The 15,929-nt window shown below is 41.0% G+C and overlaps 1 protein-coding gene across 2 annotated transcripts in view; it reads right to left on the minus strand.

The window, feature by feature from the left end:
* The window catches only part of dcbld2 (discoidin, CUB and LCCL domain containing 2), a 34,801-nt gene that overhangs the window by 2,841 nt on the left and 16,031 nt on the right, over positions 1–15,929 (minus strand). The window contains exons 6-14 of one of the 2 annotated variants that reach the window (XM_088352770.1): positions 9,831–9,964; positions 9,698–9,738; positions 8,689–8,904; positions 5,922–6,046; positions 4,869–5,013; positions 2,742–2,882; positions 2,577–2,670; positions 818–867; positions 596–730 (exon numbers count right to left, since the gene is read on the minus strand). In XM_088352770.1, the coding sequence (XP_088208896.1) occupies positions 596–730; positions 818–867; positions 2,577–2,670; positions 2,742–2,882; positions 4,869–5,013; positions 5,922–6,046; positions 8,689–8,904; positions 9,698–9,738; positions 9,831–9,964 (1,081 nt within the window). Of the gene's footprint in view, positions 1–595; positions 868–2,576; positions 2,671–2,741; positions 2,883–4,868; positions 5,014–5,921; positions 6,047–8,688; positions 8,905–9,697; positions 9,739–9,830; positions 9,965–15,929 lie in introns of both variants that reach the window. The other variant, XM_088352769.1, reaches the window with a different exon arrangement.

Below are 15,929 nucleotides of genomic sequence, written 5' to 3' on the forward strand. Positions count from 1 at the left end.
CCAGAAGAAATATTCAAAAGAAGCTAACAAAATTTATGACGCTACAAAACATAAACGTGCATTAAAAAGAATCATGGAAAGAGGAGTTCACGTAGCTTGTAGCAGACGACGCAACGCAATCATTGAATGAATAAAGATGAGTAAATACAGGTACCTACTGATGGCAGATGGAAAACATGCAATGAATGTTATTAGTGGATGTATAATAAACTTGTGTTGTTCTGTTATATATTCTGATTATCAATCCTTAATACTTGGCAACAATGGGTTTTTTTTGCGATTAGTCGTCTTAGTGCGTTTCAAGTTGTGAAAAATGGAGCAGGAAACTTTATGGCTGGGCAGGCAACTTTTCAAAGCCCTGGTGTCCTGTAAATTTTGTCATGAGTTTCAGACACTGCTAATATCTACGGGTCTGCCTGGATTTATTAGGCCTGGTCCTACCTCTACCCTGGTGGCCAAAACATGTCCAAAGATGAATCCATTTTCATTTGATTCAATAAAAACAATAGTATTTTGTAGTTTAAATGAATTTATTTGGGTATTAATTCATAGGATAAGGGGTAAAGGCTTAAATCTGATAGCAAGCGACTTGTACCTGCAGGTTCAGGGTGCAGCCCAGGAACTGGCCCCCTGGCCGCCAGCCGGCCTATCTTGCTGCTGCTGTAGCGTACGGAGTCCTCCGCTTCAACAATTTTGGACGGCAGCAGCTGTTTCATACTTTTCCACCAATCTGCAATAGGCAGAATGATCGGTTGTCGATGGGATGGTAAAAATGAAAACAATACTGTGGGGGTTTGAGCTGAGGATACAGACGCACCAGTGCGATTCCAGTGAGGAAGATCATACGTTCCCTCTGAGTTCTTCTTGCTGTGTACAGAAATGCTGAATCGTCAATATGGCTGCCACTAACGAGCGATCAATATACATTTTAAGAGTCATCTAGTCACCAATGATTGAAACAATTAGTCCAATAATTAGAAAATAACTCATTTTTTCTTAAATTTAACGCAAAGTTAATTCAAATAGATGGCAAATAATAATAAACACAAGAAAAATGGGAATAGTTAAAAGACTTTTAATGAATATACTACTGATTCAAACCCAAAAAAATGTAATAAAAATCCCTAGAACCAATTAGGCACTGTACTGAGTGAATCCATCCATAAACTTCTGTTCATTTTTAGTGACACCCATATACATAATTCATAAAAATCAAGTAAATATGTTTCATCCCTGATTCTTAGCAGCAGTAAAACAGGAAATACAAAACATTATTTCTATTTTGTAAAGTACATTCAGTGTGTTACTGCAAAGTCGGTAACAAAACTTGATGATTCTCGACAGTTCGATATCAAATGGTTTTGAACACTGACATTTGTTCTCTGGAAAGCATGTACTCAATTTCGAATACGTTTTTCCGGCACATTCTAACATAACACTTAAGCTGTCTTTTTTTGTCATCAAAACTGTTTTGGCTACACGGTTACTTGAATCTTAAGGAGGCAAGTAAGCCTATTTTGTCCAACTGTCTGACGTTCTTTCCTCTTTAAATGTTTGTGTATCCCCAAGTTACTGCCACAATACTCAAAGTCTGCTTTGCAAACTTTGCAAGCAAAGATGCTCCCCTACTCACAACCATTCGACGAAAAAGGGTAGATACGAACATTTTTTTTTAAGATGTCAAAAATATCCGGACATTGCTGTAGGTTAGATTTCGTATTGTGTCCACCTTTTCCTAGTACAGGACAGTACTGTAGTGCTTCTTTCTGCCGCTACCGGCGTGTGGAGGCGCTGTGAGAGCTCACCCAGCATCCACCCCGAAGAAGAAACCTGGCTTCTTCTTTTTAGTTTGACTGTAAACATTTGATACTGTATCTCCAGCGCGCTAAGAACTTAGACATTTTTATTGTTTAATATCCCGTGCATCCATCCAATATGGTTGGTGTAAAGAAGAGGCGAGCTGTTTCTTTTGAAATGAAAGTGGAATTACAAAGCTTGATGCGGTTGACAAAATGATTGGATCGCTTTTTTTTCTCGTCCACTCTCTTCCGCGAAGCCCATCTTCCAAAAGTAGGTTGAACTCAACTTTATTTATCTTTATAGAGCATATTATATTATGAAATGTTTATTTTTTAGTACAAAACAATACAGGTTTTTTTATACAAGCCTTAAACATACAAAATATAGCACTGAAACTTACGGACAAATTTAACTTACGAACGATTGTCCAGTAAGTAGGGCATCGTCTGTAGTCTTTGTTGGACCTATCCAGGCCAAAATTCTCAGAGACTCTCGAAATTTTGTTACGCCCTGATGTTGAATCCGCCATTTCTATATATTACCGCTCAAGACAGAGACGCTATTGCGCATGGGATACTCTCAGCAAAGATAAGATTCATCTAGAAATGCCTCAATCTATTTGAAAAACGTGTGTTACGAAAGCAGTCGACAATGGAATTAATTGTAGAGTTTCTACTACCCGTTTTGTCAACAACATCACTTAATCGTGCAGCCCTGGTCATTTCAAAGCATTAGGAGTTTAAGGAGTTAAAGCAATAAGCAAGAATTACACTGACCGACTCCTCCAGTGCCAAGCACAAACCATCAGCAAGATGAGTGCCGTCAACACCATGACCAAGACGGGTACCAGGATAGCAGCCAGCGCCACCTCTGATCACACGAATACACGTAAAAATCCACCCCCTACAAAGCCAAACGATAGTTTGTGTTTTTAAACACACCTTTTCCAGTGAGTGGCGGCATGGTGGTGTTGCGGATGTCTGGTGGCGTGGTCCTGCCCAATGTACGCGGGCGTTTTGTGCCCGCGGGGCGAGGGGCGAAACGGTCGGGCGTGAACATTCTCGGTTCCATGCCCGTCCACCCTGCAGGCGACACGTAGCGTAAGCTGCTATTGGAACGGTGTAATACCAGGAGCTTTTTTTTACAGTATCAAGCATTTGCGTAAAGGTACAGTGAGTCATATGAAGAGTTCTTAAAAAGTTGAAAGTTAAAAAAATTCTCTATTTAGTATGTGTTAATGCCCAACTGAGTTCGGAGAGCACCTATGCTTTATTTTCCATTGCGGCTTAACTTATTTTACTAAAGCTATTTGGGCAGGAACACACTATAGAAAACGGAACTGGGGTAGTGCTGGTGAGAGACATGTCCATACCTGCAAGTTTTTTTTTCCATTTCTATTGGTTTGTGGAGCTTAAAACAGCTGACAGCAAGAAAAGGCCTAGTGTTATTAAACTCAAGGCAAGATTTGCTTTGCTGGTGGTCTGGCTTAATGCTACAGCTAGGCCAACAACTCTCCTGGGCCACCACTGCGGACCCGGTTTCTGCCATCGCCAGGTCTGTCAGCTATGAAACGGACCACCTGGTGCAACAACTCTTAAGAAAGCGCTACATTCAGGAAGTTTTTATTTTAATCATATCGAAAATCTGGCTCAATTTAAGGACACACAATGCTAGCCAGCCACTCTCTGAATTGCTTTCTTACTCTGAAAAGAGGAGCCCTCCAATTTCGTCTTCATTTAATTGCAATTATGTTTTGTGTGTTATCATTTGTAGATCCATGATTGTTATTTTTTTACATGGTTATCCTGGAGTGGTATGTCTAATCTTGTTACAAATAATAATCACTATCTTGGTATCAATGACAATAGAGACAATTCAAATTATAAAAAGCAGCTTCACATAGTTAGGCTTTCAAATGATTCAATAGGGAGATTTGCTGCCATCCTGTGGCAATAAGTGACCTCTTAAAATTGGCCAAAATTCCTTGCAGATTTTACCCGGGGAAAAACAGCCTCTAAGAAATAGTACACAAAATTCAAATGTACTGGAGCAAAGTGACCAACTCCGGAGTTGTAATTAGATTTCACTGCTGACTTATAAAAGAAGCAAGCACAAACATAATGCACAATGGTTCCTTTCACAAAACCGGACTAAGGAAAATAAGCACTCGTTTGTACACCATTTTCAAGGCCAAATTCAAGCACTCTAAATGTCTTTCAAACCGGATTTCCAATTCCTCCAGGACCATTAAAATAACAAATCGTGAGAATCATGTATTTTGAGGTCCAGAAATATTTACTCAATTTACAGACTTATGACTTCATAAAGTCATATGATTTTTAGATCTTGAGTAAATAGTGAATATTTTATTTGTGGATCCGAACAATACATAAGCAAATATTATTTAAACAAATATTTTCTCATATGTGTTGGTTAAAAAATAACAGTAATATGAAGCTTACATTTTCAGTTGCTTCCCATTACAAATTACCATTCTAAAAAGCTGCATTAATTCCTTATATGATCCATAATAAATATCCATAATCTATACGTAGTCCTTGCACTAATACATATTTCATAGTCCCCTGTTTATATGTGGCATGTAGGAAACCCTAAGAAAAAAAATTATAGTTAAGCTACTCATCTCCGGAATTACCTTTTAAATAATAGGGGAAAGCTGGCCCGCTTTTTTCCTTACTTGCAGCATGCTGTGCGTGAATTTGTTCCATGTTGTGACACGCGAGGGGCGATGATGCTTACATGACAACACCATAGAAACTAATGCCAGCTGCTGTTGATCACGAGGGAACAAGAAATACAATGGAAATGCAAAGCCACCAGATCAGGCTTGTGGGCATCATTTTTAAGAAGACTTGTTATATTTTTCTTTGTTTAATGCGTGGTCTTTCGAGTCAGGCTGCCAAGCATCATGGCAACATTTTGAAGCACTTACAGGCGACCCAAAATTCACATACTTTTTGAAAACACAAACACAACTTTGAGCATTTTCAAGTATTTCAACCACCCGTATTGAACCCTGTGTGCGGCCAGTAAGGTTGCGCTCTAACCTGGCATTTGGCATCCCAGAAGCTCCAGCTTGATAGCAATCCTTTGCTGCCACCGGCCTGGATTTATCCTAATGTAGCGTGCCTCAATAGGGGGGATGAAATTATTCCTCACCTCGTCCAGGTAATTGATGTTACCTTGGAAAACCTGCATGAAAAATAACCGCAAATTCCAGAAAAAGTAGACCTGACAAAATGTCACATTCACAGATTAAGGGAAGAAACCCAACCTTATTTCTGTGCAAGCTGCATTGTATTAAGCCGCATATATTCACGTCCAATATTTACATTTAAAATAAATAACGCTGCTACCCTGATATATACAGGGTCAATAAACATTTTCCATGGCCAAAATCAAGCATTTTTTAAGGAGTTTCAAAGCCAGTTCTCCAATTTCTCCAGTACCATTAAAAATATGTCTGAATTCTTTAGGACAGAACCAGAAGGTAAATGCCCCCGATTCACCAAGATAACTGAAGGTTTACTGTATATTTGTTTTAAGCCAATATGTGGGATACATTTTCAGTTGCAGGAAGTTCATCCCATTACAATTTACCACTTAGAAACGCTACCTTAATTTTTTTGCACGGCCAAATGTAAATGTCCATAATTGATATGTAATACTAGCAATACAAATTTCCTAGGCCCCCGTTTGGGTGTACCACGCACCTGTCCTCTTGGGCGGGACCTGTAGGAGGCGATGACGCTGCATAGGACAATGCCATACAGACTAATGCCAGCTGCAGTTCATCACGAGGGAAGAAATGTAATGGCAACGCGAAGCCACTAGAGCGCAGTGTCAATATCATTTTTTAGCAGAGGTGTTGAGAAACATGGCAACAATGTCAAGCAATTACAAGCCCTTCACCCAAAATTCCGGCACTTTTAAATTCTTGAAAACATAGCATTAAAATCCAAGCATTTGAGGTTTTCAAGCACTCGTATGCAACCTGCACTTAGAAAAATGAACCTAGCGCCCTTGCTTTCAAGCCATCTCAACAGGCATTTTTCTCTGTCATTTAGTCCGACGGTGACGCGATTGTCTGCTTGTCTTACCATGTCTTGCGTGGAGTTGGCCTCTTTATAGCAGAGCCAGTGCTGGCCGTCCAGACTGTAGAGGACGCGGTATGCGGCCACGTAGTACGGGTATTCCCTCAGCGTGGAGCCTGTGCTGGTAACGCCTCCATGTAAAAAACACAAAATCATCTCTTTACGACATAAACGCCTCGAACAAATCATTAAAGGGACAGTGTGTATTATAGAGCGCCTCCAGAAACAGTTTTGATTGAAATTATAGGAAAAGTTACATGAGCTATCATATAAACCTTTTTTAACGTACAGTAATTGTGGTTGGATAATTTGCATTCATTTAAGATGAGCGTCATCTAGAGGAAGCAGACATATTTGCGCGCCATTTTGCAAAAACCTTGGCTAAAAATTGAAAAGTAAAATGGTGCGATTTGGTCACTTTGAGTCTGCATAGTTTGTATTCTTCCTTTGTGGTTTTATAGCATTTGTTTTTGGTTGCAACCCATCTCATCTCATCAGCCGCTTATCCTCATTAGGGTCGCGGGGGGGCTGGAGCCCATCCCAGCCATCTCCGGGCAGTGGGCAGGGGACACCCTGAACTGGTTGCCAGCCAATCGCAGGGCACACAGGGACAGACAACTCATTCGCTCATTCACACCTAGGGACAATTTGGACCGGCCAATTCACCTGAAATGCATGTTTTTGGAACGTGGGAGGAAACCGGAGTGCCCGGAGGAAACCCACGCAAGCACGGGGAGAACATACAAACTCCGCACAGGAAGTCTGGAGCTGGATTTGAACCCACGACAGGTTCCCATGACATGAACTGTGCCGCACAAGCGCTAACCACTGCGCCGCCGTGCTGCCCACCCAATACAGCAAATTGTAGTGGCACTAAAGGGCACACTGAAAATATTTTCTAAGAATGAACAACACGAGCGACACAATGAATCGTGCAGTGTAATAAAATTATTTTAACATTCTATACTACATTTATCACGAAAACTGAAAAGTAGGGGTTGTAAAAAATATTAGCCGCCTGTTCTCTCAGCTCAACCAACTGACTCCAGAAAGTCCTTGATGACTTCTGAATGATAAAATGTTGACCTAAATGACCAACAATGACACTGGATAACAGTCATTATTATGAAGACCAAAGAACACGCCAGGCAGGTCCACTGTTGTGGAAAGGTTCAAGCAGAAAAGGGATACAAGATGATTTGCAACATTTACACATCTCCCAGAGCACTGTGCGATTAATAATATCAAAATAAGAAGAGCATAAAACGAATGCAAACCTACCAAGACCCGGTCGTCCCTCTAAAGTTTCGGCCAAAACAGAGAGAAAACTAATGAAAGAAGCAACTAAGAGGCCTATGATCACATTGGACGACCTATGAGCATACATAACTGAGGTAGGACAATTTGTGAAAAAGAAAACTCTTAGCTCAGCCCTTGAAAGAGGAGTAGCAAGAAGAAAGCTCTATCTGAAAGAATACCATGAAAAAGGCTCATTTGGTGTTTGCAGATGCAAAACGTTTTACGTTTGGCGTAAGAGTAATTCTGCACATAACGCTAAAAACACCACCCACAATGTCAAACATGATGGTGGCCGCACTCATTTTTAATTCCTAATTTGTTAGCAAATATCTATCTATCTACTATCTACCCTGGTCATATCCCTCGAGAGGGGTGACTGACAGCAAGACAAACACATACAAAAACAAAGAAAATTTTAAAAAAGGGAAAAAGGAGCAAAAAACACACCCCAAAATTTTTGGGCCATGGGCAAGCCAAATGCCCTAACAAGTTAAGCACCTCGGCACCCAAGTTGGTCATGCTTTTGTCCCTCCAGATGAAACGGGACACAAGAAAGCGGTCGTGTCACTCGGGTCAGGGTGACACAACACACTCTTCTGTTCAACAGCAGGGCCCGACAGCTTTCACTGGTTTACCCCTGCCGCATCATACGGGTGTCCTACCCATCCCTTAGAACACTTCTAAACATCCTACTATCCTTTCACAACACCTCTCCACTCATTCCTATCACCAACAAGAGCTCTAGTTTCCACTACATTTAAATCTCTTTCCTGCAGTGCACTCATAACACCATCCATTCAAGTCAATCGCGGCCTCTTGGTCTCCTTCCATTGACTTCTGTTCTGTAGATCCTCTTCAACATTCGCTCCTCATCCATCCTCTCCATGTGTCCAAACCAACTGAGTATTCTCTTATCCACATGCTTGTTCCACTACTACTCCAGTTCTGTCTCTCACAATTTCCTTTCTCAAGCTATCCATTCTTGTCACTCCTAACACACTCCTCGAACACTTCATCTCAAAACCATTTCATTTCCTTCTCAAATCTGCGTCTCTCTGCACGATACAACACAGTCGGCACATTGTGGGCAAAATATGAAATGTAGAATCCATTTGGTTTCTTTCTTTCTTGTCGATTCTTGAAAAATATTTTTTTTATCTAAAAATCTGAAGCCTGAAATATGGCAAAAAGTTCTTGGCAAGCCAATACCTTTGCAAGACACTGTATATCTTTTTTTGTTAAAATGGACATTTCAGATAATAGTCTGTATTACAGTTATGGGATTACAAATAGATTTGTTCTCTGTCTCCGACTGAATGATTCATTGACAGAGTGGACTGATCAATCCAATGTTAAAATCATCCTTAATGGCAGCCCTAAAAAACTGTTTCTAATGTTTCAGTGGAATCAAAGGCAGGATTTATGCTACAACATCTAGTCACTGTACCCAATAATAGGGTTGCCCGCTCAATACCTGTGATCCTCTTCTGCCGTTTGAGGTCCACCTGCAGCCACTGGTGCAGGTCGCTTTGGGCGGGCGCCCACGGCAGGCCCGGTTTCTTCAGCCGAGCTCCTGATGGCGCCCACACGCTGAGCTGACCCTCCGCGTTGTTCCACTCCCACACGGACGAGGCCGAGAGCTGAACATCCGACACACCCCCGGATTCTAATCCCATATTTCCATAACAGCCTAATAAGTAGTAGGAAACAAAAACAAGTAAGCCAAATGCCTTGCGGTGCATCTGGTGAATCAGTGGTGGGCAACCGCCGGACCGCAGACCGGTACCTGGCCATTTGGTACCGGGCGGTAAAGGAAGAAGAAAAACCTCAATGATTGTTGAAAAAGGCTAACTGTTACATTTGTAAAACAATAGTTGCACTTAAGTAGTCTTATTTTTAAAGAACGCCATTTAATTATAATTGATACCACATAATGAGTTTGTCGAGATAATCACGTAATAGTGAGTAATTAATCAAAGCATTTCTCATGCCATTATGGCCTTACCAACATCTGATGAATTTATAAGAAACAGTAACAAAAAAAATACTGCATTTCAAATTTAAATATTTGACACCAGCCTAACAGTACGTCAGTACAGCCGTTATCACATACTTGGCATGTAAGCAGTTAAGGCCATTATTCAGGGATCAGAATGGAGATTTTCATTTTCAGCTGAAATAGCCAGGGTCCAGGAATAAAGCAGGGCAGAGCCCCCCCCCCCCAATTATGTTCTACAAGATACCATGGGTAAAAATTGTGTGATGATGAGATTTAATCCAATGCCTTTTCCTAGGTCATCTAGATTCCGAGTGGTCTGGTGATTTCACAATAGATTTGGGCTTATAATTACTAGTACTGTTATTATCATTATCATCACTAGTATTATCATTGGGCCGGTCGGCAAGAATACAGTGAGACATTAAACCCGCTAGGTTGTATAGAAAAGGTTGCCGACCACTGTGGAAATTCATTTAACTGCTACCATTTGTCCTGAAGGTGAAGAGACTGTTCGACAAGGTTCCTCTGAGGAAGAGGTGGAAGGAAATAAATAAAATTAAAGGGGCAGTGATAAAATCCAAACATTTGCTTTATATTTTTCTCGTTCTCTTCCTTACCCAGTGGATGTGACATTGTTGGCCAGTGCGCCTGTGTAGCGCGGGATACCTTTACTGCTAACCACGTGGATCGTGCCCCCAACGGCATTGGACACTACACCAGCGTGGACGGCAGCCAGACAAAGCGGAGAAGACTGAATAGGTGAACAAAGGGGATGATACAAAACAATAATGTTAGAGTTATGTCATTTGCAGGTCAGGCAATTGTTGGAGGACTAATGCTGCTATTTATAGAAATTAAAAAAAATAAAAATATATGCCAGATAAGTAAATGAACACAGAAATAAATCCTTTAATTAGTGGCAGGTCCTGCATTTTACACCAGGACCTTCAGCTGAATTAGTGATGTGTCATTTGCAAACAACCCGGCTCTATGAGCAGGCTCTTGTAAGTGAAATTTCCTATTTTATTTGTGTGGACTAGGGTGGAGGGAGATTTGGGCAGACTCTGGACCCCCCCTAACCCACTTCTGCGTGCTCTGGGTCCGACAGTGCAGCCCACTCTGGGAGCCAGCAACACGAGCTGCGCTATAGAAGCGTGAGGGCAATGGGGGTCAAGGTGCTAAGAGTCCCGCATGGACGTACGACACATAGAGCCTGTCTTTTGTAACAAAATCCAAGTTAAACAAGACTGTATAAACAGAAAAATAGAGAAAGAAGAACAATGACACACCAGGCTTGGGCTTAATATCTTACCTCTAGGCTAAGAGCGGTGGGAAAACTTTTTCCCACTTGCAAAAGGCCTACTCACTCCGGAATTGTCTGAACTTTCGCTATCAAACACAACATTATAGTTCCTTGTACAGCTTGGTCTCTTCAAGTTTAACAGCTGTTGATACAATCGCTTTGGTGGATTACCGCCGCCTAGCCAATGATAGTTTGTGAAACCAGTGAAGTTTCCCAACGCCCGCTAGCCAACTTGGAATCTGATTGGCTAATCCAACAGCTTTCTCGAAGACGATGTTAGGGTACACAGCCTTGGGGAATATTGGTGAAAGCCTCTGCGTGGATTTCTGGGCCTAGCAATAACTAATGGCTGAAATGTGATTGGTTAATAGCTTCAAGATGAAAGCCCACATCTGGAAGCAGCGCAACCAGGGCGAAGCAATGAAATGAAGTTGACCAACAATTTGGAATTATTCAATAAGTATTGAAAGACAAAATACAATTAACATCACATGATTCAGATACTTTGTAGGCCAGCAGAGAAGGCCTTGCAGGTCCTGACAGTCCACCACTGCACTTATACATATTGTATTTTCCGGACTATAAAAGTCTGCGGATTATAAGTCACACTAGCCAAAAATGCATAATTGAGAAGAAAAAAACATAAATTGCAACTAGAGGTCATTGTATCATAAAATCAAGGCGAAACTATGAAAAAAAACTGCAAATTATAGTCCATAAATTCTGGTAAATATTGAATTGAATGTTAATCACTGTCATTGATAAGAGAAATGTATTCAAATATCTATGCATTATGTCATGTCTTTTTAAATAAAGTGTGTGTCCATAAAGCGGGTTAGGTGATCGCGTGAGCCCTAGTTTTGTCACCACGTCTTTATAAGACCACTCCAGTTTCTTAGGTAGTGACTTGCCCTGCCGGGCCAGGCCACATTCCATTTCGCTTCTGCTCCCTTAAACACAAAAGACAACGTTCCCGGGAACAGCTGGGACTATTTTTTTTTTATGGCTGGAAAAGACCCACCAGTGGAATTTGGCAAACACGAGCTGTGGGGCGACCCCGCGGAGTGACGTGCATGTGTACACACATGTATTTATTCGCATGCCTGCCGCGGGCAAAGACCACATGGCCAATGACTGCTTCAAATTTCCCGTGAACACAAAAACACACGCTCCACTTCCGAGCAAACCAATTGAGCTGTGTTTCCCGCCAAGCTCTGGTTTGCGTAGGCGGGATTAGATAGAAGTTCGCCAGCCCGATGAGCAATGTGACGTCTCAGCACCCCCACACTACCGTGCCGGGCTACAACAGAAATTGTATACAAGGTAAAAACAATCCCCACCATGGTCACACTTCTTGAGACCTCAAAAACTGCCCAGTGGTTCTAGCAATAATTCTATTCCTTAGACACCATTCTACCAGATTTGCCAATTTGAGTATCTGAATCATGAAAAAACATGCAAATTGTTTCAATTTTACATGTACTTCACCAAAAAACCAATTTTTACATTTTCCTTTACAAAGACGACAATATCTAATGAAAAATATGTATTATTTTCATTTATTTAAGAAGTTAAAGGATGAAAATCACATTACTTGAAAACAAACGATTTTGTTATTTGTCAAATGATAATCAATTTGCAGATAAATCAGTGAATGTAATAGCCCTAAATCCTAGACTATCAGCTAGTGTCTACAATGCTAACATCAATGACGCTTGTTTATTAAAATCAGCAAAACTAGGTGCAATATTTTTAATTCATTTTATTAAATTATATTATTATTTTGTATTATAATCTTACACCAGTCAACTCAAGTCATGTTTATTTGTATAGCCCTTAATCACAAGGAGTCTCAAAGGGCTGCACAGACCACAGATTATTGGAGACCAGTGTCTGAAACTCAGGACAAGAAGTTACCGGACACCAGGGCAGGCGACTCTGAAAAGTGGCCTGCCCCGCCAGAAAGTTGCCTGCCCCATTTTTCACAACTTGAAAGACAATAAAACGACTAATCGAAAAAAAAAAACAATTGTTGCAAAGTATTAAGGATTGGTAATCAGAATATATAACTGAACAACACTTTAAAATTAAGTTTATTTTAAATCTACTTGTAACATTCATTGCATGCATATGACATCGCTGTTTTCCATCTGTCATCAGTATGTACCTGTATTTACTCATCTTCATTCATGCAATGTTTGCGTTGTGTCGTCTGCTACAAGCCACGCGAACTCCTCTTTCCACGATACTGTTAATGTATGTTTACGTTTTGTAGCGTCATACATTTTGTTAGCTTCTTTTGAATCTTCTGGGGCTGAGGTTTTGGCTTGATTCCTAACCACTTATCCATTTTTCTTGTGTTCTCTGTCTACTTTGGAAAATGATATGCAAATGCACGACATTATTACGCTCGGGAAAGTCCGAAAGCACGAAGTTATTCGATGCAGGCTTTTGATTGGCTGGCGAGTATGCAAATTGCCAATAGAACCGAAATTCCGAAATTTCCAAACTGAATGAAGATTTTGAAATCGGAATAAAGCAAAGGTTTGATTTGATAAAAAATCTTTCGGTTTTTTTTTTGGGGGGGGGGGAAGTTGTCGGCCACCCGGGCGGAGACGTTTTGTAAGTTGTACGCTTGACGTTAAAGATGCACGCCCCGGGCGTCTGGGAAGACATTATCTCAGACACTGGGAAACCACAGACTATTGTTAAATAACTTTGTCAAACAAAAAATCATTTGATGAATTTCCCCGCATCACCTCATGAGCAGATTTTTAGTATATAAAAAGAAAAAGATCACTGGAAGATAGCAAAGCAACAGAACAATGGCAAGCTTTTTTTACAAAGATAAATTTGGGCAATTTCCTGCGGCACACTAGACAATGTCTACCAGAATAGTTTGTCCTGGTGCGATGGTTGAAATCACTGACCAAAAGGACGCAAGCTCCAGATAAAGGGAAAAAGGTCGAATTGGGATTTTATTATTTTCTTTTTCACTTCACCCTGCACGTCACGCAATGTGTCAGGCCTCCATAACCACCATAATAACATGATGGGATTCACATGCATGCATGCACACACACACATACACACAAGCACTATGTGACATGCAGACACACTAAGGTGTTGTCCTGCACGTCAGCTGCACTGAGTCACTCTCCCAGAACACGCTGCAGCTGCACTGGATTAAGAGCACTTTTCTTCGGTGCCAAACTATTATCTCACCTCAGCTTCACCCCTTTGACCCGGACCCTCCTCTTTTCCCGAGCGGCGCCCCACTCCCTGAAACATCAGCCCAGACCCCCCTTCATCTTCCCGTCACCCGGCAACAACACTCCTCCCTCGGCCGAATCATGCGCCGATGATATCATCGCGGCCCCCGCAGAGTCAAGATAGCAACAAAGAACAGCGTGAGGCACAGAATCCCAAGGATGCCTTAAATGGAAAAGCTCAAACTACAAATGAGCGCAAAGCAGGGCAAAGGAAAATTGTCATTTATCGTTTGATTTAAAGTAGTAACCAATTTATTTTCAACATTTCCATTTCAGCTAGAGCTCGCTCTGAATTTGATGCAACACACAAATGATGAATCTAGCAATAATCAGTGGATGAATCTGAAGCAGAAAATGATTTGAGACTTTAGCAGTGACACATTCAGGGGAGGCACGTGAGGCTGTGCCTCATCTGTCGTCATGGAAATATTAAAAGGTATATTAAAGGCTCTAGTTTTAAACTTTTTGGTCATAAACTTCACAATATTTGCATTTTCTTTGTCAAAAATCACTGAATCTTCATATTACCTAATTCATATTACTAGTCAATGTGTGATGTATTACTGTGCTGAGCATCTTTAGGTGCAGAGTCAAGCCCGCAATTTCCTTGCCTCATGGCAGAGGGCAATAGTGAGACCAAGGATTCTGATTTTCCGCACACCTCTGTCTCAAACAATTGATTTAGTAATAGTGTAGGATTAGTAATAGTATTAGCAGGCTAACAGCAAGTCGGTCTTACAGCATGGACTTTTTTTTAATAATGGAAGATTTCCCATCTATTGAAATATTCACAAGGATAAGTGCATAGACTTCATTTGTAAGTTTAAGTAAGTCAGTGAAACATTTTGTTTTCAATACTACAATTTATATATTGCCTTCTTGCCCTGCCAATGAAATGATAAATCAAATGTAAGTTATTTCATTTTTAAATCTGACTGTATTTTACCAGGCGCAAACTCACCGCACATCAGTGCTCAGCAGAGAAGACGGACATGAACAAACATGTCTAGACTACCCAGGTATCAGGTGCCGTCTTTTAAGCACCCGTGGCAGTATATCGCATCAGTTACCGCTTATTGTGTTAGCTTTTGGTCTAACCAGACAGCGCGGCAGTTTTAAATAGGTCAGGGCAATTTCAACGGACCAAAAACTAATTAGCGTGGGAGCGGCAGCCACTTTGTAAAGACGAGAGAAGACTTTCAAGGGTTTTAGGAGACGGTCGACAAGAAATCAAATGTTTAACTGTGTACAATTTACAGTAAGCATTGATCATTGATAAAAGTGTTAACTATAAGCTCATATTAAAAAACAAGTGTTGGCTTTATTGTTGTTGTTCAGAACAATAACTGCATTCGTCGAATAAATTAAAGGGTAACAGTTTACCACTAGAGGTCATTGTATCATAGAATCAAGCCGAAGCGTGAGTATTTTAAATAAAGTCGATCAACATAAGTTCAAAAGAATTACATTTTGCAAAAGATGCTTGTAGAATTTAAATGACTGGACATGAAAGCCGGTGGAAATGACTGCGAGTGATAAAAACTGATCTGGATTCAACCAAAGCAGCTAACTGGAATTGCTCAAACCTGGAGTATGCCTCATTCAAGAAGATACCTGCAGCGGCTAGCGGGCGAAACTACTAAAACGGTGGTAAAGGTTTGCGAGAACTAGAAATTGTCAAATTAGCGGGTACCTGAAACAAGGGACATGCACTCGCATGACAAGCTGAGGGACGCGAGTCACACAGAAAAAGGAAAAAGCGTTGGTTATCTGGATTAGCTAACAATTACAATAGCGTCTAGCGTTGGGCCACAGAGTCAAAGGGCTAGCATGAGTGGATCGTGGAGAAAACAAGTAAAAAAAAAAAAAAAAGGCAAAGTAGAACCAGACATACAGCGGATGCCTGAATCACAGGAGTTGGTGGATATCACACGCAACGAGACAAGTTTCAGCAGAGAGAAAAACCGTACGCAGTCATCGACACAGCCCAGAAAATCATTGGCTGTTCTCTACTCAGTCTGGAGGACATTGCTCGCAATACCACAGCAGAGCTAAAAACAATATACTGTAAAGGATTTTTCTCACCCCCATCACCTCTTTGACCGGCTGCTTTCTGGTAGGCGCTACAGGTCCCTTAAAAC

The sequence above is a fragment of the Urocampus carinirostris genome, chromosome 14 (assembly GCF_059441175.1).
Source record: "Urocampus carinirostris isolate Australia breed hairy pipefish chromosome 14, RoL_Ucar_1.0, whole genome shotgun sequence".
In the NCBI taxonomy this organism is placed as follows: domain Eukaryota; kingdom Metazoa; phylum Chordata; class Actinopteri; order Syngnathiformes; family Syngnathidae; genus Urocampus; species Urocampus carinirostris.